Source organism: Platichthys flesus, chromosome 2 (assembly GCF_949316205.1).
Source record: "Platichthys flesus chromosome 2, fPlaFle2.1, whole genome shotgun sequence".
Lineage (NCBI taxonomy): Eukaryota > Metazoa > Chordata > Actinopteri > Pleuronectiformes > Pleuronectidae > Platichthys > Platichthys flesus.
Genome location: NC_084946.1, coordinates 15,462,675 through 15,486,649, shown reverse-complemented (window position 1 = coordinate 15,486,649; position 23,975 = coordinate 15,462,675). Strand labels below are relative to the sequence as shown.

Below are 23,975 nucleotides of genomic sequence, written 5' to 3'. Positions count from 1 at the left end.
ATCTGGTTATTGTCTGTGTTCTTCTCTAGCATCGCATCAACAGCTAGCATGACACTATCGCATGAGAGCCCGCAACCTTACCAAGGGAAGGTTCAAGCATTAATTTAGTACATAAATGTGAGTTCAGCGTAAGTTCAGTGGGGGAGACCAGTATGCTTTTCAATTAAATTCTAACTGTAAAAGAATGATCCTGAATCATTCTCAAGGTTTCTGTTATTGGAATCTCATCAAAGGCAAGATTTGTCACTCTAACTTTACCTTCATCAAAAAAGCAGTTCCACATTCTTTGTCTCTGAAAGAGTTGCACAGATATTGTATATTCACCTCAGCTTCATTTGACTTCTTATTTTTGAGAGTTTCATTTCCTCACCACCTATAGCTTTGTTTTTTTGCCAAGTGTTTATACTCTGCTTCTCCCACAGGTCATTGCTTATATTGCGAGGCCCTAATCCATAATTCATCGGGCCCTTTTCTTCCATCTCTGTGTGCCTGTACATGTGAATGTGTGTCTGAGTACAAAGGTTAGTGCAGGAGGGGGGCAGGTAATGGATGTATGTATAATGCATCAGCAGCACATTACCTAGTCGCCCATTGCCCATGATGCAGCAGATGCCTCCAGTGAGTTAGGACCATCGCTGTGTTGCCATTTGAAGGTGAATAAGAAAGGGTTATCCAGCAATGTACAGTGAAAGAGCAGCAGGACAAACTCATGCTGTGAGGTTTTTCATTGTGTGACTGTGTAGCAAGTGAAAGTTGCTCAACCTCCTGGTTTTGTTTCATTGTTTGGACTGAATCTTAAAGGGATAGTTTACCAGAAAAATTAAATTTCACTATCTACTCACCACTATGCAGATGAATGGGTGGTTGAGGCGTTTGTGCCCAAAAAACACTCATTCACTCCACACTTCACCCACCGCTCCATCGGCAGAGTGGTGAGTAAATAAAGAGTGAATTTAAATGTTTCGTGTGTGTGGTCCTTCCTGTGGGAGTAGTACAAGTGTCACATGGATCTCAGACACAGAACAGAACAGTGTGAGACAGTACAGATCATTAGGGTGCAGGGACCTTCTTCAATTACAGTATATGTTCCAGATTATTTGGTGTTGATGCAAAACTCAATTACAGTCCCAGGGCTGCCAGATTCAGTGCTGTGCTTTTCTGTATGGTCACACTGTGTTCAGATTTATTTTTCTATGGTCGTCTCCACGGGAGGGGCCACCTGACAGATTCTGGGGGCCCAGAATTGGGCAAGGGGCCAGAAATATTCCAGCTATGTATTATATTTGTCGGAGCTGTGGATCAGGTTTTTACTGTTGTATTCAGATGATACATTGGTGATTTTGAACGTTTACCGTTAAGTATAAAGGATCTTCAAAAAAAGAAAGAAGAGAAAGCTCATCATATTATCAGTTGGTTATAATAAATCAAAATTTAAGTGGAAACACATATTTGAAACATTTATCACATGTACACATTCTGCTACACAATAAATCACACACTAAACAGCCAAACAGAAGAGGAATGTGATGTACAATAAGGGAAATAATCCACAAACTGTACCAAGCCAACAAACTCATTCCACATTGGATTTGAGTGCAATGAACAAAGCTGTGTGCTTCTTTATCCTTCCAAAGAAGCGCTGTGTAGTTTCTCTTCATCCTCACAGGTTGAACATCTGTCTGATTTAAATCTGTGTTTGACCATGGTTCAATCCCATAACGATTGTGTGTCTGTATGTGCAACAGGATTGTCTTTCCAGGCCTTTGTCTTTAGCCGGGGCTGCAGCGCCGTTTCAGGGGTCATGTAACACAATCCTTACACTGACCCCACCAGATGCCTGCGAGACGTAAGCTCTGATTAAACCACATATATGAAAGTAGGTGTCAAAGTCAGAGAGTGGATGAACAGATGAATATAACTACAAATTCTTGCTATTTCTGCATTTTTCTGTCTGATATTAGTACAAAAATATCTTCCTGTCACACAACAGCTGTGGTAGGAAAAATGTATAGAGAAAGTCCGATAGTCTCCATCATGCCAAGATTTTAATTTCTAAAGTGTTAATATGTCTTTGTAGATCAGGGTGGTTGGTGTTGCTTAGATCACCAAAATCGTAAGCAACACCAACTTGCACATATCTTATATGATACACAAAAGAATGGATTAAAAACGCCTGGCTATTTCCATCACTTGACTTAATATAAGATCATTTTTTCTCTTTAGTTGCAGCACAGGGGAATATGTTGGTAGAAATGTGTGTTTTGGAGCTCGTTCTTTATTGTAAAATAGATTTTCTTGCTTATTTGCATTGTAGTAGCATAATGTCAGAGGGAGTTCTCTCCAGATGTTGCAGCACATCAGAAAATCTTGAGGGCTGCAGCTTTTAAGCACCGTTCTTCTTGGCGCTCCCTCATCCTTGCATACTGTTTGAAAATCAACATCAATTATGAATTCATTCCATCTGGTGGACTGTGATTACCGCTCCTGGCGCTGAGGCGTGCCTGATAGCTCGCCGCTCCGTCAAACGGATTCACTACAAAAATTCAGAGCCGATGAAATGAGGTGGGGGAGCGACACTCGGATGAAAGCCATGACAGAAATGAGAGAGAGAGAGATCTCACCAATATTTTTATTTTTAATTGATCATCGGGATTTAAGCGGCATGAGTCATCTGTATTAAATATTGACCGATTCAAATAGGTGCCTGATCGACTGTAGCTGCCCTGTTAAGGCTTTGAGCTTTAATCTACTGCTGAGTGGGAGTCAAGGTTGTCAATCATTGGCAGTTAAGGCCGGGGACCGGCCAGTTAATGTGTCATCCTCACGGTGGGCCCGACATTAAGTGTCAGATCAGGGTTGCTAACCGCAGCACATCTGTTTCTCTCCTCCTCCTGTCCTCTCTTTACCTTTGACTTACCTCAGCTGATCCTCTCTCCTGTCGGCTACAATCAACGTTTGCCATACCGCTTATCTCAGTGTTCCAAATAATTCCTCTCAAACCAATTTTCCTATTTTGGAATGATTAAAAATTATCGTCATCTCCCAAAGCTCTCTTATCTTTCCCAGTTGACATCTGCGTCTGCTTCTTCTTCGAATCGCTTTGTCATACTGAGATGTTTGTATTCTTCCAGTTCTATGTCTGTTGTGTTTTTAAACCATCAACATGCCCACTCGCACGCTGTGAATTCCTGTGATTTCCTTTTTGAATTCTCACATGGGCTTAGTCTGACATTTTCCAGGCATTTTTACTCGAGGCCTGGCAGGACAGGCCCAGAAAATGTCCAGAGTTACTGACATTAATGTTCTCACATCCCAGCCCCTCTGGAAATTTTCTGGAAAAAGACGTATGTCTGAAAGCAGTGGTCCCAGTTCCCTGACGGTGCATTTAATCTCTTACACTTTCAAAGATGACAGAATCCTAAGCTCCTGTGAGCTATGGTATAATTTTTTTGTTTTTTCATATACGCATTTCCAACATGATACCTTCTCCTTTATTTGCGTTTCCCTCTTTCACTAGCTCTCCACGTTTCACTCTTCTATTGATGGAAGGAGCATCTGTCTGTGCAGCATCATCGACAGTTTATTGCTGGTGGCAATTTGTGTCTCACTGTTGACTGAGAAATTAATCTATGGCCTTCAATCTCATGCAAAAATTATAAGTTGTATATAAACGCCACCAAATTCTGGTGCTTTTTAACAAAACTTCTTATTAAGTTTACTTTCAATTTATTCTTCTAATCTGAATAGGTTTGTTTCCTCTTCTTCCTTGATTTCTCCTGATATGCATCAGGTAATCTTTACCACCGCTAATTGCTCAGGAGGTGTGTTGACCATGTGGTTTACATTTTCACTCATAAAATGCACCTAGAGCTCCGAGCTCCACTGCTGTATGTTTATGGTCCCTCAATCAAACTCGGTTCATACGAGTGTAAGTCTTGCTTATATTTTTATGACTCCAGAATTGGTGAGGTTAATGATTCATTGATAATAAACATGATGAGGGGTTTTCCATACACAGTAAAGCAAGTGGCAGCTCAACAAGTCCTAATTGTCACATACTGCTCCTTTCAGCCCTGCATCTCATTAGCTCTGGCTGCTTTACCATCGAGGAAATGCCTTCTTAAAACTGTAAAGGCTTGTCAGGATTTATGGATTATTGATATTTTACTCTGGCCTGTAATTTGTCAAGGGAGTGTGCATCCTTAAGGAGACTCGTCATCGAATGGCTTATGTGAAGGAAATGAAAATACTCTTTCCTTCCACCACCATCATCAGTATTGCCTCGCATGCACTCGATATACATAAAGATGGAAGACTTCTCGTCGTCTTATTCCTCTCTGCTTTGGCAGCAGTTGCGACTCTGCTGTCCAGACTTGCTCGTTGCCCGAGGCGCGGTAACCATCTGTTGGAGGAGACTGAATCCGTCCGTCGCTGTCTTTCAAACAGACAGATATGTCAGTGAATGTGTATGCATGTGTCTTTGCATTCACGAGTGTACACATGTTCTTGCAAGCTGCTTCTATTTCCTCCTTGATTGGATCTGAGAATAGGAAGTGGCACATGTGTCTCTCTGAGGACCTCTGGTCTAGGGTCTGGGTTGGCACATTTCTCAACACTTTGCGAGGGGACAGGCGCTTTCGGACCGCTCACGTTCGGTGTGGAGGCAGGCGTTCGAGGAGAGTTTGAGAGAGACTCGGAAGGAATGATGGAAAATGTAATTAATTAGATTATAGAATAAAGAGAGTGAGGCCCAGGGGAGATGGGAAAGTGATGAAGGCAGTTTTGTTATGTAAGAGATGTGTCCGAAAGTTCAGTGTGTTGAGGCTGTGTCCTCTCTTTGGATCCTCCTACAGGAAGAGTTGCCGTCTCAGCACTTGTATTGTTATTTTTTCCCCTCTAACATTGCCCCCCTCTTCTCTACCTTTTGTTTTCTTATATTCCCATTGCTTCCAATTAGGTTCTCATCTTGGCGTGAAAACCGCCCTATCACTTTTCCACTCTATGCTTAGTGTACTGTATATTAGTGGGAAGAATTCAAGCGTCTCATTGTTTTATTTAGTGGAGTCTCAATGTGTCTCAGGCTGCCGTGAGTGAGAAAAGAGACCGTGAGGACGAGGAGTCTCAAGTGGGTGAGAAACGATGTCTAACAATAAGACGAGCCTTTCTTGCACTGTGACTCATATTTATCTGTACTCAGAAAAAATCAAGTTAAAGTGGACTTAACAGCATTAACTCTCTGTGTCTCTGAGTGGATATTGATTTGAAACCTTATGACATCCAATGTTTGCCTCTATTGGCCTCGGAGTTCAACTTGAAAGCCAGTTCATATTTGATATTCATGGGGCGGCCTGTCACCACTGAGGTCACACATTGATTTATTTATCAGGTCTGCACTGAAGTGGAGACCAGAGGGCCGTTTCATTATAGATTTAGTAGTTGGCGGAATATTCTCCTGCTCTTGACGATGTTTTATTCAACTTTCGCTTTGTTTGCAACTCAGTTATTGGCAGCTTAGGACTAACTTAAATAATTGTCTCATTAAAGCATGTGACATTCATTTTTCACACAGCCGAGCCAAAAGTTCTAATAATTTTTCAGTAAAATGACTGCATGCCTGATGGTGCAGTGCAAATGGCTCCACAATTACAACACAGTAATTACTCAGAGGCCGGCAGTGTTATTTAGGATATTTTGTGTAGCTTGTACAAGCATGTTTGAAAGAGGAGTGCATGCAACACATTGAGGGAGAGGAATGAAACAGCCCACTCCTCCCTATTGTACACAATACATGAACACAAACAGTGTGCAGTTAGTGGAATGTAGGACAATATCTCTGCAAGAAGACACGATTGTTGAAATGGATTATTTTATATTGTGTTTGAGTTATTGTGCCCACACTCTGTTTAAGGCCAAGCTGTTACTGAACGCGTATCAGCCAGGGAGCGAGAAATGGCCTCAATCTGAGAGGGAAGAAATCTTAATGAAACCTGAGGCTTCTGTACATATTGTCTCAGTACTAGTCTGTGGATACCCAACTGGGCCAGGTCTGGACAAACATTTTTGCAATGACTGCTCGGTTCTGGTTTTTAAGCTGCACATAAAACAACAGGGAAAACATTGGTCTCTGGTTGGGTTCTGACACAAAACGCAGAAAGACTGTCAGGTTCTGGTCAGGCTCGGCAATTTTCTCTCTCGGGCTCGGTTGAGTTCCGAATCCCACTCTAGTCTGTGGGATTGGTTGATCGTCTCCTGTAATTGAAATCAGGACACCCCCTGAAACTGATGTGTTGTCTAAAAATCACCCTCAAATGTCAAAGTGTCCTCCTTCCAGTCTTCTTTTTATATTATCGTCATTGAGTTTATGCCTTAAAACAGTTTGTCAGAATCATCAGCACTGAGAGCCCTCTCAGCACTGGTTTTGTTATTTAAGTATTTATTGTTTTAATGTATTTCCCAGTTCAACACATGTTCCTCTCATCTGCAGTGAAATGAAGCTTCCTCAGTCATACCCCCACAAGCGTTTCATTTACTCTTTGCTAGTGGCCATAAAGTGATGTGCTGCGGGTGGCGAGGTCAGTTGTCAGGCTGACTGAAAGGAGGTGGAGCAGTGTGAGTTACTCGTTTGAGCTATAGCTCAGATTGGAACGGTTCAGGTCTAAGCATCAACAGCGGCCCTGTGTTCTCAGCTTGCAGGCACCCACACTGCTGCCTTTGTGTCTTGTTCCCAGTCCCACCAGGATGGGTCACACTTGCTCCAAACACATGCACACTTATTCACACAGAGTATAGCTTTAACACAAGTGGAGTTGGACTGTTCCATTTTAAACTAGATGAAGCTGTGGATGCAGGATGCTGATGCAATGTGTCGGCACTGCAGGACGATAACAGTCGTTTTCAGGTGTTGACTGTCAGTCTTGACACAGGACAGTGGGAAGGACCTTTTGAAATGTCTTCTTTTTGTATCTGGACTTGTCATTTTCATCATGCTTAACTGGATAACAAATCTCTGGAGACTGTGTGAGCATGTCAGGAGTCCTCACAGAGGAGCAGGCCGGCACATTTCTTTGTCTCATTTAATTCCATCACTCGTTAAATGTGGGAGTAGATAAAGCTCTGTCAGAACTTTCTGTTAATCTCTCCTTCAAAGAAAACTCAAATTCCTCTTTAGGACGTAATTTTCAGATATTCAATCAGTGAAAATTGCTGAATAAAGCAGATCTTCAGGAATTTGTCTCTTGACCTTTGACCCCAAGTTTGCCAAGAAAACATCTTGATGTGGAGATATTTAACCTCGAGACCAATCAGGCAACAAGGTTTTTCTTATGTCTGATAAAGCAGAGGTAGAAAACTGTAATGCTCACACCAGACTCCTGAACACTGAACGGAGTAAGTGGGTTCTTTGTCTGGGAAGTCAGAGATTAAAATGATTGTGCAGTAAATCAGATAATGTGAAGTCTTGTCAGCCACAAGAATATGTTTTATTCTCAAGGCCGACAACATCAAATGTATCTTCCCTTCCACTGAAATAACTGTCAAATAACTTTACAGTCAGCAAACTAGCTATTACATCAAAATAGAACACATAGATAAAAGTGGTTCTTGGTGAACACTCAGTCGCTCTGCTGCTGGTAAAATTATTGTAAAGTATTAACCTTTGAAAGCCACAAGCTAGGCACATCCTTGCTGGGCAAACACATTGAAAGGTGCAGGATCTCATACTGGATAATTGTACCCAAGCACAAAAACCACCTGCACAGTCGGAACGTAGCGATTTCCCCTGGTACAACAATGATAATTGTTTTTCATACCAAGGGGCCCCTCGGCAGCGACCTGCACTTCCTCAAACAAAGCTAGACACCCAATTACAACTCATTTGAGTCCAAATGAAGCCCCAGCTAAAATCTGTGGGTCCCATGTCGTCTATAAATACAGGCAAGGGTTATTTCCCTCATCTGCTCTCTAACAATTAAATTAATGAAAGTGCCGCGTACACCACTGCAACAACACACTTTGTGGGAGCAGTGCATTCTCTCCTTTTATGAAAGTACGGTTTGCTTTAGTCGTGTGTGTGGTCATGTGGGACTTGATTAGAACTGTTCCTGTTTGTATTTGCTGTCGTCATGTGCAGAGGAAAGGAAAACCTCAGAGTGACACTCACCACCTGTGAATACAGTCTGTCCATCATGGGTTAGACACCCGGCCCCGTCCTGCTGCAGGTGGACCCCAGTCAATCGTGATGGTACTGGTTCCCCCTGGCACCCGTCTCCATGTTGGTCCTCCCCATCATTAATCAGTAATTTCCTGACTGTTGCAGAGAGATTAACAATTTCTCTGCTGCTTTGTTCTATATTTACTATATAATATGTCTCCATGGTTATTCTTCCTTCTCCTAGTATATTTTCTCCTTCAGAGCATATAAAACAAAGCTTAGTCTGCTACTACCCCTACTCTGTGAGATCTGACGATGATGGTATGTGTACTCAGTCATATTTTTCCCCAAAAAGGTCAGTTTCATAGCAGATATTTTGATCTCGTTGTAGGAAAATCAAAGATGATAATAATGTGCGTGCATGCAAGTGTGCAGGTGTGCGTGCGCGCCTCTGCAGTCCTGTTTGTTCAGCTAAGATATTATTAGTTAAAACAAAGTGTGTCCACCCCTGCAGGGATTCTGAAAACATTCTTACTAAAGTAAATGTGCTTGTACAGTTGGTGGCAGCCTTTAATACCGGCTAGCAACTATAAAATATTCAAGACAAATATTGCACCACAGGCCTGCACTTCCTCTGTATGTGTCTATATACGTTGTTGAACTACGAGTACTGCAGCATTAGTAAATTGCTGTACAAATAATATCCTAGTATATTCCCTAATTTATTGTGCTCTACATTTCTTTGGCGTTTAGTATTCTCACATAAAAGTTTCTGTCAGAGGCAGATGAACAGAGTGTTTTTTTTAGCAGGCCTATCATTTGCTCCGGACAGATTCCACACGGACATGCTTGAATGCTGAGAACACACAGTCTGCCTGGAGATGATCTGTATTTGTGTTTGTGTTGTGCAGTGAAAAGAGCTGCTACCTTTTTGTTTAATCAAACCAGCAGCAGCACCGAGAAATGTGCCAAACTTCACTGCTCGCTTCTAACTGTTATTAGCTTCAGATTCACTGGACAAACTCCAAAGGGCATGTTTACTACTATCAGGAGAGCTTGCGTTTGTGTGTGTTTGTGTCAGCACACAAGTCTAATATGCTCTCCCAGTTTGAAACCAGACATGGCACATGGCTCTTGGGACAAATTTGGCCAACCCTCTTTTGCTGTGTTGTCCTCCTGATATTTAATGCAAAATTATTAATATCCTTTATTAGTTCTTAAACCTAAGACACAGTTAGATGCAGCGTAAGTGTGAAGAGGTTTAAGAAGAAACAGTTTGACCGCCTTTTGTAGTTTTAACCAGCTTAAGTAGAAGTAGAAGGCTGATCAGAGAGTGCATACCTCTGTCAAGGCTAATGCTCTATTTCACCTTGTTATAAATAAGTTGTGGGTTAACCCATTTAACCGGATCCGCTCCCAGCGTGAATTGTTTTTTCCCGCCTCGATCAATGGGATTGGCTCCAGCTCTCCTTACGACCCTTTAATTAAAATGTCCTTACATAATTGACCTATGGATGGATGGATATTTTTCTGTAATGTTGCTGATGAACAAAGATAATAAGATGAAACATGGCTTCCATGGTAATGGTGCTCATTGGACACATATGATAAATCCATCCATCAGTTTGACTGCTTATCATTTGAGGGTTGCGGGGGAAGCAGGATTTACGCGCTGCTAAATATTGAATTTGCTTTATATCAAATGTAGGGCAATCTCCACAATGTTTTTGTTTTGTTTCTTATTTTCTAAGAAGTAATGTTTACACTTTTAATTCATATCCAATGTATACAGTGCAGCCAGAGAGAGCATTTCTTTCCCACCTTCCCTCCGGTGTAACACTATTGTCCACAGACTGTGCGGCAGATGGACGTGCGCTTCATCACAGTTTGATTTGCAGATTACTTGGTCGGAGACTCCAGAACCATGTGGTGGATGCAAAATGGAGAATGTCACAATGCCTCTGCGTGAAAACAGAAAATCACTTTCACCCTAGTGTCCTGGCCCCACACGCTCAGGCCCCGGACACAAACATTACATCTCTGACCACATAGCACACCACTAATGACACCTTTAGGCTCTGGGATATCTATTAAAACTGTCTTCATTTCAAGGCAAACTGTTTGTTCTGCTTGATTAGCCAGTCTGAGCTCATTGACCATGCAGGAGCAGGAGCTGACAGCTGTCTATGGAAACTATCTTTGCCCATTACTACCCGGGGGGCTTCTCAGTGCATGTGAGTGCTGCATGCTGTGTAGTAGTGTATTTTGAGGGTCATCCCAGAGAGACTTCACCCTGGGCGAGTTCGAATGGAGAGTGCACTGACAGGCACCCCTGGGTGTATGTGTCTGTATGTCTGTAGTGTTAAATTCCTTGTGGCAGATGAGCTCTCCCTGGTAGCCTCAGGCTGGTAGAATAAACATAGCACTGGATAAGAAGAAAAAAAAGGCCCCATACCCTGTCAGACATTTCAATTAAAATGTAGACCACGATAAAGTGACTTGTCTTGAAGAAGAGGAGGATAGGGTGGCAGGTGGGTTTCGTTGCTTCAGAGGTTCAAAGTGTCTCTGATGTTTCCACTGTGAACTAAAGACTTTGCTTCATTGCCATTTCAACTCAGACTACAGTTGGAAATGTCTGGGTTATAGCTGTAGAGGCACGATCCCTGTTGGTTCACGGTGAGAGGAAAGAGTAGACTGGTTCAGGATGGAAGTGAGAGATGGAGAGGGGGGAGCTCCAGATGTGAAGCGGCCAAGCTGGCTGCCTGTTTACATGTCTGGTCTAACGGGAGTGTATTTTTAACCTCTGCCTGTTTTTGTTCTCTCTGCAGGTGCTGGCGAGTCAGGGAAGAGCACCATTGTGAAGCAGATGAAGTGAGTGACTGCTAATTGTTTTGCTTTTCCACCCAACAGGTCTGACAAAAAACAACAACAGTGATTTGAAGATCAGTAGTAACTGCATGATCAAATAGAAGAATTATAGCAGCGCAATAATTTGTGGATACTAGAACAAACATATGGCAAAGATTTCTCCCTGGGACTTTCTTGGGTTTGAATCCCACACTGGACTCACATATATGTGCACTTGGTGTCGGCGAGAACGTCTTAACGACAGTAATCACAGTAACAACTTAGTCAGCTCTCATGCCACGCAGTTCGGCTAAGTATTCAAACTGAATGAGCAGCGTTTCAGCTGATTCCTTCAACCCTTATGTGTAAACCAGATCCTTTTCTGTGAAGTGATTGCACGACATAATGATATATTTATTGGCTTCCATGTTCCCAAGAATTATCATCTATATTTAGAAATGGGTCAAAATGTAGAAAATGCGAAGCTCAAATATGCAGAATGTGACTAAATGCACTGAAGATACTGCTCAGTGGTATGAATGAATGAATGAGTGAGTCATCATCTTACTTCCTGTCTTCCTGAGACACTTCCTAAGACACTTTGCTGTGACAGCACAAGAGAAAGTCGCAGTGAAGGAAACCCCTGTGTCAGATATCTGGCTTGTATTAGCTACGCTTTTAGTCGCATTGAGGCCCTAATATAAAGATTGTTATTATTATGTACAGTGTTATCTATCGGGACTGTTAACTGTTGTTCTGTCACGGAAAAAGGCATGCGACACAAGACAGGACGGAAGATGTCTGAAATAGATCATATGTGGGAGGGTTTATCTCAGCCCTACACCAGTTTAACAGTTGGATCAGCTGGAAACCGACTAAACCGACTAGGTTATTTCACACATAATCTACAGAAAATGTAAATCATTTTCATGCCTATTTTTTTTATTCAAATTTAAGGAAAGAAGGTATATCCACTAAATGTGGTCTTGCAATGTAGTTTCCATTGGGAAACAGTCTACTGTCTCTCTCACACACTACACACACGCACACACACACACGAGCTGCATCTGCCTCTGCGCTGCAGCGTTTTTTATACAGGGGTTTTTCTCGTCTGATAAGTGGAATCTTCCTGCTCACTGATATGGTGACTAATGTAAAGAGTTAGACACCCCGTGGCTCAAAGGCAACATGCTGGAAATAGGACATTAGAAGTCAATGCCGCATGAACATTATCACAAGCCCTATGGAGGTAAGAAACAATTGTTAAGGGATTCATTAAATCAGCGGAGGAGTCATCGAGTCACTGTGCAGAATGCAGATACAGTATGTCAGTACACTTGACTGGTTCCAGGGTACATCACTGGTTCATTTTTAATTTTTGAATGTTACTTCACATTAGAGATGCACCATATTAGATTTTGGCCGATATGCCGATACAAATATGAACCAACTTATTCCTATACCCTGACCGTATGTTGTTTGGCTGAGAGTGTCAGCTGATAGACATATTGGGATCATTGTTTGCCAATATGCACAAATATTAAAATGTTTAAATATTTGTTTTATTTTCTTAATTTAAGTTCAGTATATGTGGATGCTTTTTTTATTTAGTTAAACTATAAAATATCATGCTTCAATTTCTTTATCACAAGGGTTTGATAATTTAATTTGAGGAATAATAGATATATTTTAGAATTTGAATGTTTGTAATTGAATAGACATTTTTATTTGCCATTGAGTTCACATACCATGGCCCTAGATCTTTACTTAAATTAATTTCCGCAGTTCTTGACACCTGTGGTTTTCCTGCTATGACATTATAAATGTCAGTCATTTAGAATGCATGTAGACAACACTCAAATACATTTACTTGAGTATTTGATCTTTCTTTTGCACGACCTCTTCTGTAACATGGTGAAATTACAGATCTCAGAGATGAAATGCGAAGGATTTTCCTTTTCCTAATTTTAAACAAAAGGATAAATGCTTCACAAACCATGTGAGTATCACAGGAAACTCAACCTGTTCCAATGTTCAAAAAATCCTCTGACTATAATATATTGTTATGAAGAAAGGATGAAATGTGCCTCGAAGAAAAGTGACAGCCACAGGAAAGCATTAATGACGGGTTTTCAATTCATCCAGGTTTAGAGTTATATTGAAAATGTGCAGTGACAGAGACAGGAAGTGACGTATTTACTCCGCTGCGGAGATCACATGATTTTATTGACAACACACAGACACCGGTGTCAGTTCTTATCCCTACAAACTCTCTTGACTTCTTCGTCTGTGTCCTCTGGTGTGTCTGCTGTATCCCGAGATCAGACAACCAACCCTCTGATAAGCGGACGACCCGCTCTACCCCTGAGCCGCAGCCACTCCCTAATAAGGGTGTCGCTTTAAATGACCTCAGGATTAGGTGTTATTGTAAAATTTAGAATCTGGCTTAAAAAATATGTTTCCATGTTTTTTAACAGCCTCTCCTTTTTATCTCTCTCTCTCCGAAATCAGGATCATTCACGAGGATGGATACTCAGAAGATGAGTGTAAGCAGTACAGAGCTGTGGTCTACAGCAACACAATCCAGTCCATTATGGCCATCATCAAAGCCATGGCAAACCTGAAGATCGACTATGAAGAAGCTTCCAGAGCGGTAGGTCTCTAACAGTAAAGTAGACACTGAAATGCATAAACATTATCCATGGTCACCCTCTGATAAACCAGGATGTGAATACCATGTCCCGACACAGAAAGTCTGTCCAAGCTTAAAAGCAAAAAGGAGAATACTGGATTAAACTTATACCCTAAAAACTACAATTTAATCTTACTATCAGTTAAAGATTATAAACTTTAAAGTACTCCATATTTTGTCATAATAAAATGTATTCAGGTCCATTATTTCTGAACATTGTAAGAAACAAGGAGAATATTGCCAACGTGGAATCAAGCTTCTTCCTACAGTGTTGTGCTTAACAGCTTTGTCTCATGTAGATATATAAATCATTTTTCAGGCTTCATACTATTATGACTGCATATGTGAGTTTATTTGTGTCTTTCTTTCCTTGCCAGGACGATGCTCGCCAACTGTTTGCCCTGTCCGCAGCAGCGGAGGAGCAGGGCATGCTGCCTGAAGACCTGGCCAACGTCATCCAACGACTCTGGGCCGACAGCGGCGTCCAGATCTGCTTCACACGGGCCCGAGAGTACCAGCTCAACGACTCCGCCGCCTAGTGAGTGATTTAATAACACAGAATTACATCAAGATCCTGCTGTGGATTAATGTGTCTCATCTTAAAATACTGCACACAGTTGTGCTAGGATCTACAGTCAAATCAATGGCCCTTTATTACCTTTGGAGTCAAGACTGCTGTGTTGTAAGTTTACACCGGGGGGGTGATGCAGAAAGGAGCCTGAGATGTGTGATATCAGGGTTAGGGTTAGGGTTAAAATAATAACTGAAATTATTGTTTCCCAAACTCATCAAATGTTGTTTAAGAGTAAAATAATGTTAAAACTACTTGGAATACTTAATATTTAGGGTTAGCTACTCAACAAGTGAATTATCTGTGTGCATTCAAAGTGTCATATTGGAGCTAAACACATATAATCACTTGATACAACACAAACAGTAGCTTGTTAAAATGTTATGCAGATCTGCACTTTCCCTGCTAACTGGACTTGAGTGATGTCATGACACTTTACTCCACTCTAGAGAGAACATTAAGAGTACAGTTAAATAAATTGTTATTGTTCACAAATAATCATAGCCTTAATAGACTTTCAACCTCCTCCAGAATATCTTTTCATCGTTACTTTTCATCTCCTCTTCCATCTCCTCATCCACATCTGCCTCTCCTCTCTGCCTCGAACGTTTTCTCTGTGCTGGATTGTGTCTCAGTCATTTCTCACGTCGTTAATATGTCAACACACTACTTTTCTCTGCCTCCTCACATTAACCAGTGAGGAGAAATCCACAGAGAGCAGCTACAGTCATTAATAGAGAGGACGTTACTGTTTTGTTTAACCGCTGACTTTTACTTTTGAGACCTGTCGTGCTGCTAATCTGCAGCAATGTGGCCGCCGTCAGCCGCAGGTTGTTAATTACCTCAATTACCCTCTTCTCTGAGTGCTGCATTTGTTGGCCGTGCTTTTTTCTAATGCACCAGCATAATAACAGGGAGAGAATGAGGTAACTGATGGGAGGAGGTGAGGGCTGGGGATCACTCTGATCTCCGACCGGCTCGGCGTCGTCCACTGCTCACAAACAACGGCAGGACCTTACTGCTCTTAATGTGTAATACACAAGGTCTTTGACAATACAATGACACCTCCAGGTTGTGCTTTAAACTGTCAGGTGGGTGTTTCTCGAATCATTACTTTGCAGTCAAGGCGGCTTTTTATTTCCAAGGGGAGCGATATTGCTGTGTTTGTTTTCAGCCACTATAATCACAACATGCCAGAGAGAAGAAGGGAGAGATAAAGATAGAGTGAGAAGGCACAACTCACATTAACAGAGATCTCTCCTCTCATTCTCTAGCTTTGATAGAGGGGGACCTGCACTGTACACGGTGAAAAGAAAGGATCCTGCTGACATTATTTAAGTAAACGTTCAAAACCATTTCGTGTGTGTGTGTGTGTGTGTGTGTGTGTGTGTGTGTGTGTGTGTGTGTGTGTGTGTGTGTGTGTGTGTGTGTGTGTGTGTGTGTGTGTGTGTGTGTGTGTGTGTGTGTGTGTGTGTGTGTGTGTGTGTGTGTGTGTGTGTGTGTGTGTGTGTGTGTGTGTGTAAAAAGAAAACAAATTTTTTGTATGCAACAATATTCACTGCTCATGGCTTGCACACGTCTACTCTAGTTTCCCTCTACCTTTTGGGTACATGTTGTCTCCAGTGGACTGACAGGGTTTGTAGTCGACCTTCACGTTCTCTCTTCTTCTTTTGAGAGTGTAAGCTGTCAAAATTCAATTAACCGTCAAGGCTTATAAAGCCGACGGCCAAATCAAGCGGAGTCCTAGAATCTGATGTGTAGAGTGGGCGACAAAAGCTGCCTAAATCTCCTTCTCTCCGTTGGGAGAGGGATTATGATTAAACTGGCTCGAAGTAGTGATGTGAAGGCTCTGATATCTACACTGTTTGGCTTGAGTGGGATTACACTCAGCACCAACACTTTGTTACACAACAGACTTTATATCCAGTTGATTATGTTGAAAATATGGTCAAAAGCTCTCATTGTCTCTCCAACTCCAAAATCTTCGTTGGCGTCTTCTACGTGTATGGCACCGCTTTTTCATCCTCAGATATTTATGTGTTTTTCAGTTTTGCATTTGTGACGTGTGAAAAACATTATCGACTCGCCCTCTGTGAATTTTCCTGCTGTATTCTCCAATGTGCTCACTCTGACACTTACTTACCAGGAAGTTGCCAGGAAAACCTCTGGAAAATGTTCGGAGCAACTGACTCAGACATTTGTTTTCTCACGTCCAGCATCTTCCCTTATTGCAGGAGAACAATGTATTATTATTGTATTAATATTTTACAACTGATTCCTGTGTTCTGGCTGTCCACTACACTGTTTTCTGTCTCCAAAGCCACATTAGGTGATTTAAGTATTTTGCTCATAAGCATTTTAAGTCTCTACTCGGCATGATTTAGTGATTACATCATCAACAATATTACATAAATTTGTGGTTGTCGACAAGGATCACTAATGAAATTATACACTGCTACTACCAGAACGGCTTTCACGTGTTTCCACTGGCAGAAGTTTCTGAGGATAATTCTAGTTTTTAAACAAATACACAGACTCACTCAAATCACTTAAGACCTATTTAAGACTCCTTAATATTTAAAAATGAGATGGGGTGGTGATTTTAAACTAAGATGACACAGGGTGGCTGTGTGAGCTGTCATGGAGTCAGCAGAGGTAAATAAACAGTCTTGTAATGCTCTATGACTCTGACACCCCATGTAATGTGATTATAAACTGACAGGGGTGAGGCGACTCAGAGCGCCGTCATCAGACCACTTCCAGTGTGACGGAGCAGTTGAGACTTTGACCCTGAGGCGACCTTCCCTCATACCTTATCTTAACAACAACTGCAGCTTTGGATCTTTTTCCCCTTGTGAGAGTAGAGGATGACAGAGTTCATTCCACACTTCTGTGATATGTTTGTGTCGTCCCATCAGTTACCTAAATGACCTGGAGAGGATAGCCAAGACGGATTACATCCCCACACAGCAGGACGTGCTGCGGACTCGGGTCAAGACCACCGGCATCGTGGAAACACATTTCACCTTCAAGGACCTGCACTTCAAGTAAGACGTCTCCTCTTCCCGGTGTTTCCATCTACTTACGCTTGACTTCAGAAACACAACTTGTGTTATTGGAGGTTCAATCACCGCATCTGGTCACACTTTGAAGCTCACACTTTAATTTCACCTACAAAAGTCCACAACTGACTTATTCTCTCACTTAAATTACCCATGTGTCCCTAACCTGACCAAGTGATGTGTAAAACAACCAACACTTTTACTGCATGTAGCAACCACCTCCGCTCATATGTTTCATAGTGAAGCAGCTGTTTAGACATCACAAAGCTAAAGTGGAGTGAGGATGAGGACGAGGTCAGGCTCCGCTCAGCTCAGCAGGGGGCGGCAGCCATTTAATCAGGCTTCTGATCATCTGCTGAAATTCATCATCGGGTCGGAAAGGTTCTGACAGTTTTCTGGAACATGTCCCACATAAGGATATACACAATTAACAGGTTTTTAAAGGCATCACTGTGTTTTAAATCAATGTCCCACAAACATGAAATCATTCAAATCTCAAATTTTATAATGAATAAATGGCTGCTCATGCTGTTGCCTTGTATTCTCTATGATAACAACAATACTTCAAAATGAGGGTAATTGTAGAATTTTGCCATCCAAGATTATCTGAGGTAAATTGATCGGTACATGTACACATATTTATAAATTTACTTAAGTTGTAACAGGTAAGTAACTTTCTCTTTTTGGAAAGTCCTTCAATAAAACTTTCCTTGTTACTCGACATCAGCCTCTGTATCAGCAGCTGAGCTTGAGTTGCATTTACCCTAAACAGCTCATTCTTCCCCTGCATAAGAGGAACAACAGGAAGTTCTTCTGTAAAGTTTTTACAGCAGGATTAAAATCATCAGTTACTTTAAAAATGTATTTGGGGATACAACCTCTGATTATTATAACCCTCTTCAAATGTTCCTCACAGTGGAAATGTTTTTGTGTTCATGTGCTAGTAACAGTGTTAAACATTGGTAAAATACAATCTGATGGTTGTAGTCCCCCTCCAGACACACACAGACACACAGTGACACACACAGACTCACACATACACAAACAGCCACACATGTCAGTTGGACACAATATCCATAACTAATGCTAGCAAAGGAAATTGTTTGGAAAGATATTTCTTGAAAAAAGCTTTTACTTAGACTTCACTCTAAGTTCATTACATGAGTCAGTTGAAATGATAATGTGTAATAAAAAAGTCTATTGAGTGTCTGCGTGTAGTATCAGTCTCCTAATTACCTCTTGATATATCTTATTTCTTTGTGGAAGACATAAACCCCATCCAGCATATGTTTACCTCCAGCAGTCTCCTCAGCTCTGTGCAGCTGTGGTATATCTCACTTATGTAAGCAGCTCTGGATCACAGTGTAGAAGTAAACAGTCTGATCTATGCACTGTTCTAATGAGCTCTGCTTACTCAGCCCAAAGCTGCGCTGTCCGTGAGAGTCGAGGTTCGTCTCTAATGAACCAAACACTCTGAAATGCTCGGCAGGAAGAAAGAAGTTTCACTGCTGGTGGACGCTTTCAGTATTAGACAGAGATCATGTTCAATCTGGCTGCAGCTGGATTGAGCTCATCCATCTAGGTTCCCTCCTTCTTCATGAATAAGTCACATAGGATCTGAGTGAAAGCCCGGTCGCCGCCATGTCTTAAGCCCGCCTGTTACCACAGCAACTGCAGTGTACTCAAATGCAGGCAGATGCCAGGAAAGTGATGAGACCTGTGCAGCGAGCTCCCTGCCCAGAAGAGAGGAAGCAGCAGAGTTGTATTCACAGGAAACGGGGGGGAGAGAGCGCACACATTTCCTTCAAGCTGCTTGGCACGGCTGTCATATTGAAAAGTGTTTTCCTCCTGTGCATACTCCCATCCGCCCTCTCTCATAAAAACTGTGTTTTTGTGTGTGTTTGTAGGATGTTTGATGTTGGTGGCCAGCGGTCAGAAAGGAAGAAGTGGATCCACTGCTTCGAGGGAGTCACAGCCATTATCTTCTGTGTCGCCATGAGTGCTTACGACCTGGTCCTGGCCGAGGATGAGGAAATGGTGACTTAAAATGCTTCTTCTCTTTCGATTTCAAATCAATAGCTTCCCACTCAAGCCCGCTTCCAGGATAATTCTCAAATGGGGCGGGAGTTTGGCGTCTGAGCAAACTCATTTCCTTTATGTGGCCTAGTTGTGCCGTTCAATAATCTCTTCATCTCTGTTCATTTGCGCGCGTCCCACCCAGAACCGGATGCACGAGAGCATGAAGCTGTTTGACTCCATCTGCAACAACAAGTGGTTCACGGAGACGTCCATCATCCTGTTCCTCAACAAGAAGGATCTGTTCGAGGAGAAGATTGCCCACAGCCCTATGACCATCTGTTTCCCTGAGTACACTGGTACTGTATCAAAGACTCAATTCACACAGAGGCCATAGCTGTCTGATTTACAAAGCTTCCGTTCATGTTGGTGTTTTTACAACAGCTTCATTGATTTGAAAATGCAATTTTCAGTCTGAGCAAACTCGAATTATACCTTAAAATATCGTTTTTAAACTCGAGGGAAATATTCTGTTAAACGGCTGCGATACTTTTGTTTGTTACCAGTTCTTTGTTCCTGAAATCACAGTCACAAATCTTATGTCTAGTCTCTGTTAGTGCGTCTCATGTATTAGAAGTAAATACACTTTGTATAGATATGGATGACATGGCTCTACTTCCCACAAGGTTGAAGCCGAAACCCAGAGGTCCCGCCGATACACTCGCTGGACCAATTACATGCCGGTCTCAGCTGTCAATCATGATATTGTGCCCAAGTTTTATAGCATCAAAAAACGTATTAAAACCAAATATACCAATTAAACATATTCCTTTGTGATGAAACTAACTTAGATGCCAAGAAACTTCTTTTTAACGTCAACATCTATTATGGACTAGGTGGGATTTATAACCTATCCTGTACCCGGCCACCAGGAGGGATGAAGATGATTCAGCTTCACTCCTGATCCACACTCTGTGATTAGCAGCATCAAAGTGACAGAGTTAAGCTTGTTTGGAAATAATTCTGCAACAGAGTCACCACGTGATCCAAAAGCTTTAAAATCCTTTGAATCGTGAAACAAACAGTATTCTTTCATCCAGATGGTCAGAACAGACTTTGAGGAATTTGGAAATGCTTTAGTTGTTAAATTTGGGTTTCCAAGTATTAGTGATTAATATTTTGTTCAGTGAAAATTGTGGCTCATATGAAATGGTCATATGCGTGATACACAAACCTGAAATGGGTCTATATAGGTTAGAAACAAAGTGAAACTGCCTCTTTATTTTGTATTCTTTTTCATTGGGCTCTTTTCACTCCATTGTTTCCTCTCAGGTCCCAACAAGTACGAGGAGGCCCAGGCTTACATCCAGACCAAATTCGAGGACCTGAACAAGAAGAAGGACACCAAGGAAATCTACACCCACTTCACCTGCGCCACCGACACCAAGAACGTGCAGTTTGTGTTTGATGCCGTCACCGACGTCATCATCAAGAACAACCTGAAGGACTGTGGCCTCTTCTAATAACACAGCTGAGAAAGTCAAGGTGCGCTCTGAGAAAATACTCTGACAGGGATTCAGTTCTCTAGCATGTCACAAAATAGATCTTGTGTGAAAATGACTGACTTGTTTGTGTCTTTTTTTGTGTTTCATTAGATTACTTGAACAGTTCTAACAACCACGACGGGGGAACCCACACACACATCATGAATGACTGCACTGGCCAACCACGATTCCTGCTTTGATCTGCTTTTTGATAAAAACACCTAAGAGACTGATAACTCGACGGGCCTCGCAGAATTTCAACAGTTGCTGATTCAGTCACTCGTATCGTTAACTCTTTGGGCTTTGACCACAGAAAAGAATCAACGTTTATTTTCTATTTTTGTTCTTTTTTCTGTTTTTTTCTTCTTCTTTATTTTTAATTACTAGAGGAGGCAAAGGAAAACTTTTTTTATATAAATGAATTCATTTAACTTTTAGAGATTCTGATGTGCAAATTATTAAACTTTTAATCACATGAAGCTTATTTTTTAAGACATGAAGCACAGGCAGGGACAGAAAATATGATTGATAGAGGAAAAGTGCTGTTTTTTTTATGTTTACATAAGTTCATCATTCATAGGCAGACCGCATTTTGTTCTGCATGACTCAACATGGCAAATAGTAGCTCTGTAATCTGCACAAATATCTAACATTCCTACAAAATAAAATAAAAAATAAAAAAAGTAAAAAAAATAAAAAAAACATGGCTTCACATGCAGGCAGAAATGAAATCCTAACTGATATTTAAAGTATGTGTGTACCTAACATTCTTTCACTTTTTTATAGTACCATTACCATGTCTGTTGCAGTATGTTTGTGCCTTGACTTCTGTTTACAACCGAATCCTAGATATGCTTTCAGTACTGTCTGACCACCTGTGCGCCGATAGGTTTTCTGTTTGTTTCTCTGCCTAGCACCCTCTGAATATATAGTGATTATTAATGACAGACGAAAATCTAATTCAGAAAAAAAAGGTTAGTGTTTTCTTGGTAAATATTAAAATGCTTTAAAAGTCCTATATGATTTAATTTAAATAAAAGTAGAGATCACCTGACTCTTGTACACTTGTTCTTCCTCTCTGTTTTTATGCTTTATGTCTTTTATTGCAGTATTTTCTTTTTGTGTTGGGTTAGGGTTGAAACACACTGACACTCTCACACGTTAGTTTGTGTTGTCGTTACACAGGGGGATTAGATTGCACACACAACTACAATGTGGTTACAGTTGGTTAAAAAAACTTTCCAAAAACAAAAAGGTATTATTATGCTCATAAGGAGTCTGGCAGTTTTCTACCATTTAAGTAAATCGAGGCTGGAGAGGGAGCAGATTTCAGCCGTTCCATCTTCAGCCGTGCAGGAAGGAACACGTCATATAAACAGCCCTGGTGTTTGGTCCCAATAATAAAAGATGTTATTCACTTGAATGTCAGGTTCACTTGGTTTGGAGGCTGTTCTCAAACACAAGTAGAGAGCTGTGCGATGAGTTCCTCCTCAAGTTGTCTTCAGGTGAAGCTTTTTCTTATAAGGCCCTTGTCACTGGTGTTTGAGCCTAGAGAACAACATGAATCTAAAATTGCAAAGGAGCCAGTGTCCATTACATTTTCCAAACACTCCAATAATAACAATCATTATGTATAGCAGTATTTACGATGCTCTAAAACACTTACCACGGGTTACAAAAACAGAGAAAGCAAATAAAGGCAAACTACTAGACATAAAAAATATATTAAAAAACAATACCAGCGGTTGAAACATTTAACCAGTCTAATGGTGTAACTTCAGACATTTCTTAAATGCATATTTAGATAATTCAGTTTTATCATCTCAACACAAGTCAACTTCAATCATAACTTTCTATTGAAGTTTTTAGACGAGCTGTGGGCGCCCTCTAGTGGACACTTTAATTACAACGCATAAGTTGCTTGGAAAAGCCTCATTTTAGCTCCGTTAACTTCAACAAAGAGACTAAGTTACAGGACAGTACAATGTAAACAACGAGTCAGGAACCACTGATTTTTACCTACACATGAATTATAACTGCTGCTCTATCTGCAGTTCTTCTGTTAAATGAACAGCTGCTGTGTGTCAGTGACTGAGGAGCAAACTACTGTCTTCTGTCAGTGCAGCTGCTTCCAGAGTCTTTCCCACCTCAGTGGTCAGGGACAAAGACAGAGGGACACCATCGGTGAATAACACGTGATGAGGGACGAACAATCAAACAGGAATTCTATCAGATCAAGTTTAATGTTTTGATCAGGGGAATGGAGAGAAGGAGAGCAGCTGACTAACTGTACACCGAATGAGCCCAACCTCTCTAAGTGTATAATGTTATCTGCAGACACATCTGTTCACAACTTACCTCAAAATAGCTTAATGTCATTACCTAATGAACAGAGTGTATTGAGCTCAGTGGGCTTTTGTGTTCACAGGACAGTCAATATGCCTGAGAACATTTGTTGAGGGCAACACATACACACACACACAGGTCTGCGCCTCTATCCTTATTAGGACTTGGCATTAACTTTCGTTCATCGTGAACAGCCTTATCAAAATGTTATCCCTTAAGTTCACCATGACCAGTTCATGCCTCACCCCAACCTTAACCTGACCATAGTTCACCTCGTACCACTACCATTGAGCAACACCTCAGGAATGATGTTTTGCCTCATTTAGACATTTGGTCTCTATGTGGTCCACTGATCCTGATGAGGTCAGTGTTAATGCTGGAAAAGAAAAAACACACACACACACACAAACACACGTTTTGCCCCCAAATTGATATACCATGACTCAAAACTCCAAATATGCCAAATATTAATAAATGAATGTAGGGACATTATGTAATTTATACTAAAAACAAACCACTACTTGTAAATACTGTAAAACAATACAAAGAAGGATAAAAACAATGCAATTTATTAGTTCTGAGCGCAGTGAATGTGGATTTTATTGAATAAAATGTCCTAAATCGCTGAGCAGCAGTTTCTCTAGAGGGCGCCAAAGTTCTATATCCGAAGACTCCACCAGACATACACCCTCATCCAGCCTGTCAGTGGCTCAAAGCAACTCTAATGATTAAAGTTTTCATCGACCAA

At 41.3% G+C, this 23,975-nt stretch overlaps 1 protein-coding gene across 1 annotated transcript in view; it reads left to right on the top strand.

Annotated features, from left to right (window-relative positions):
- The window catches only part of LOC133966150 (guanine nucleotide-binding protein G(i) subunit alpha-2-like), a 47,346-nt gene extending 25,411 nt beyond the window's left edge, over positions 1-21,935 (top strand). Inside the window, exons 2-9 of the mRNA XM_062400929.1 lie at positions 10,978-11,020; positions 13,508-13,649; positions 14,066-14,226; positions 17,178-17,306; positions 19,229-19,358; positions 19,543-19,696; positions 20,670-20,882; positions 20,993-21,935. Of these exons, the coding sequence (XP_062256913.1) occupies positions 10,978-11,020; positions 13,508-13,649; positions 14,066-14,226; positions 17,178-17,306; positions 19,229-19,358; positions 19,543-19,696; positions 20,670-20,860 (950 nt within the window). The 3' untranslated portion in view covers positions 20,861-20,882; positions 20,993-21,935. The remainder of the gene's footprint in view (positions 1-10,977; positions 11,021-13,507; positions 13,650-14,065; positions 14,227-17,177; positions 17,307-19,228; positions 19,359-19,542; positions 19,697-20,669; positions 20,883-20,992) is intronic.
- Positions 21,936-23,975: the final 2,040 nt, after the last annotated feature.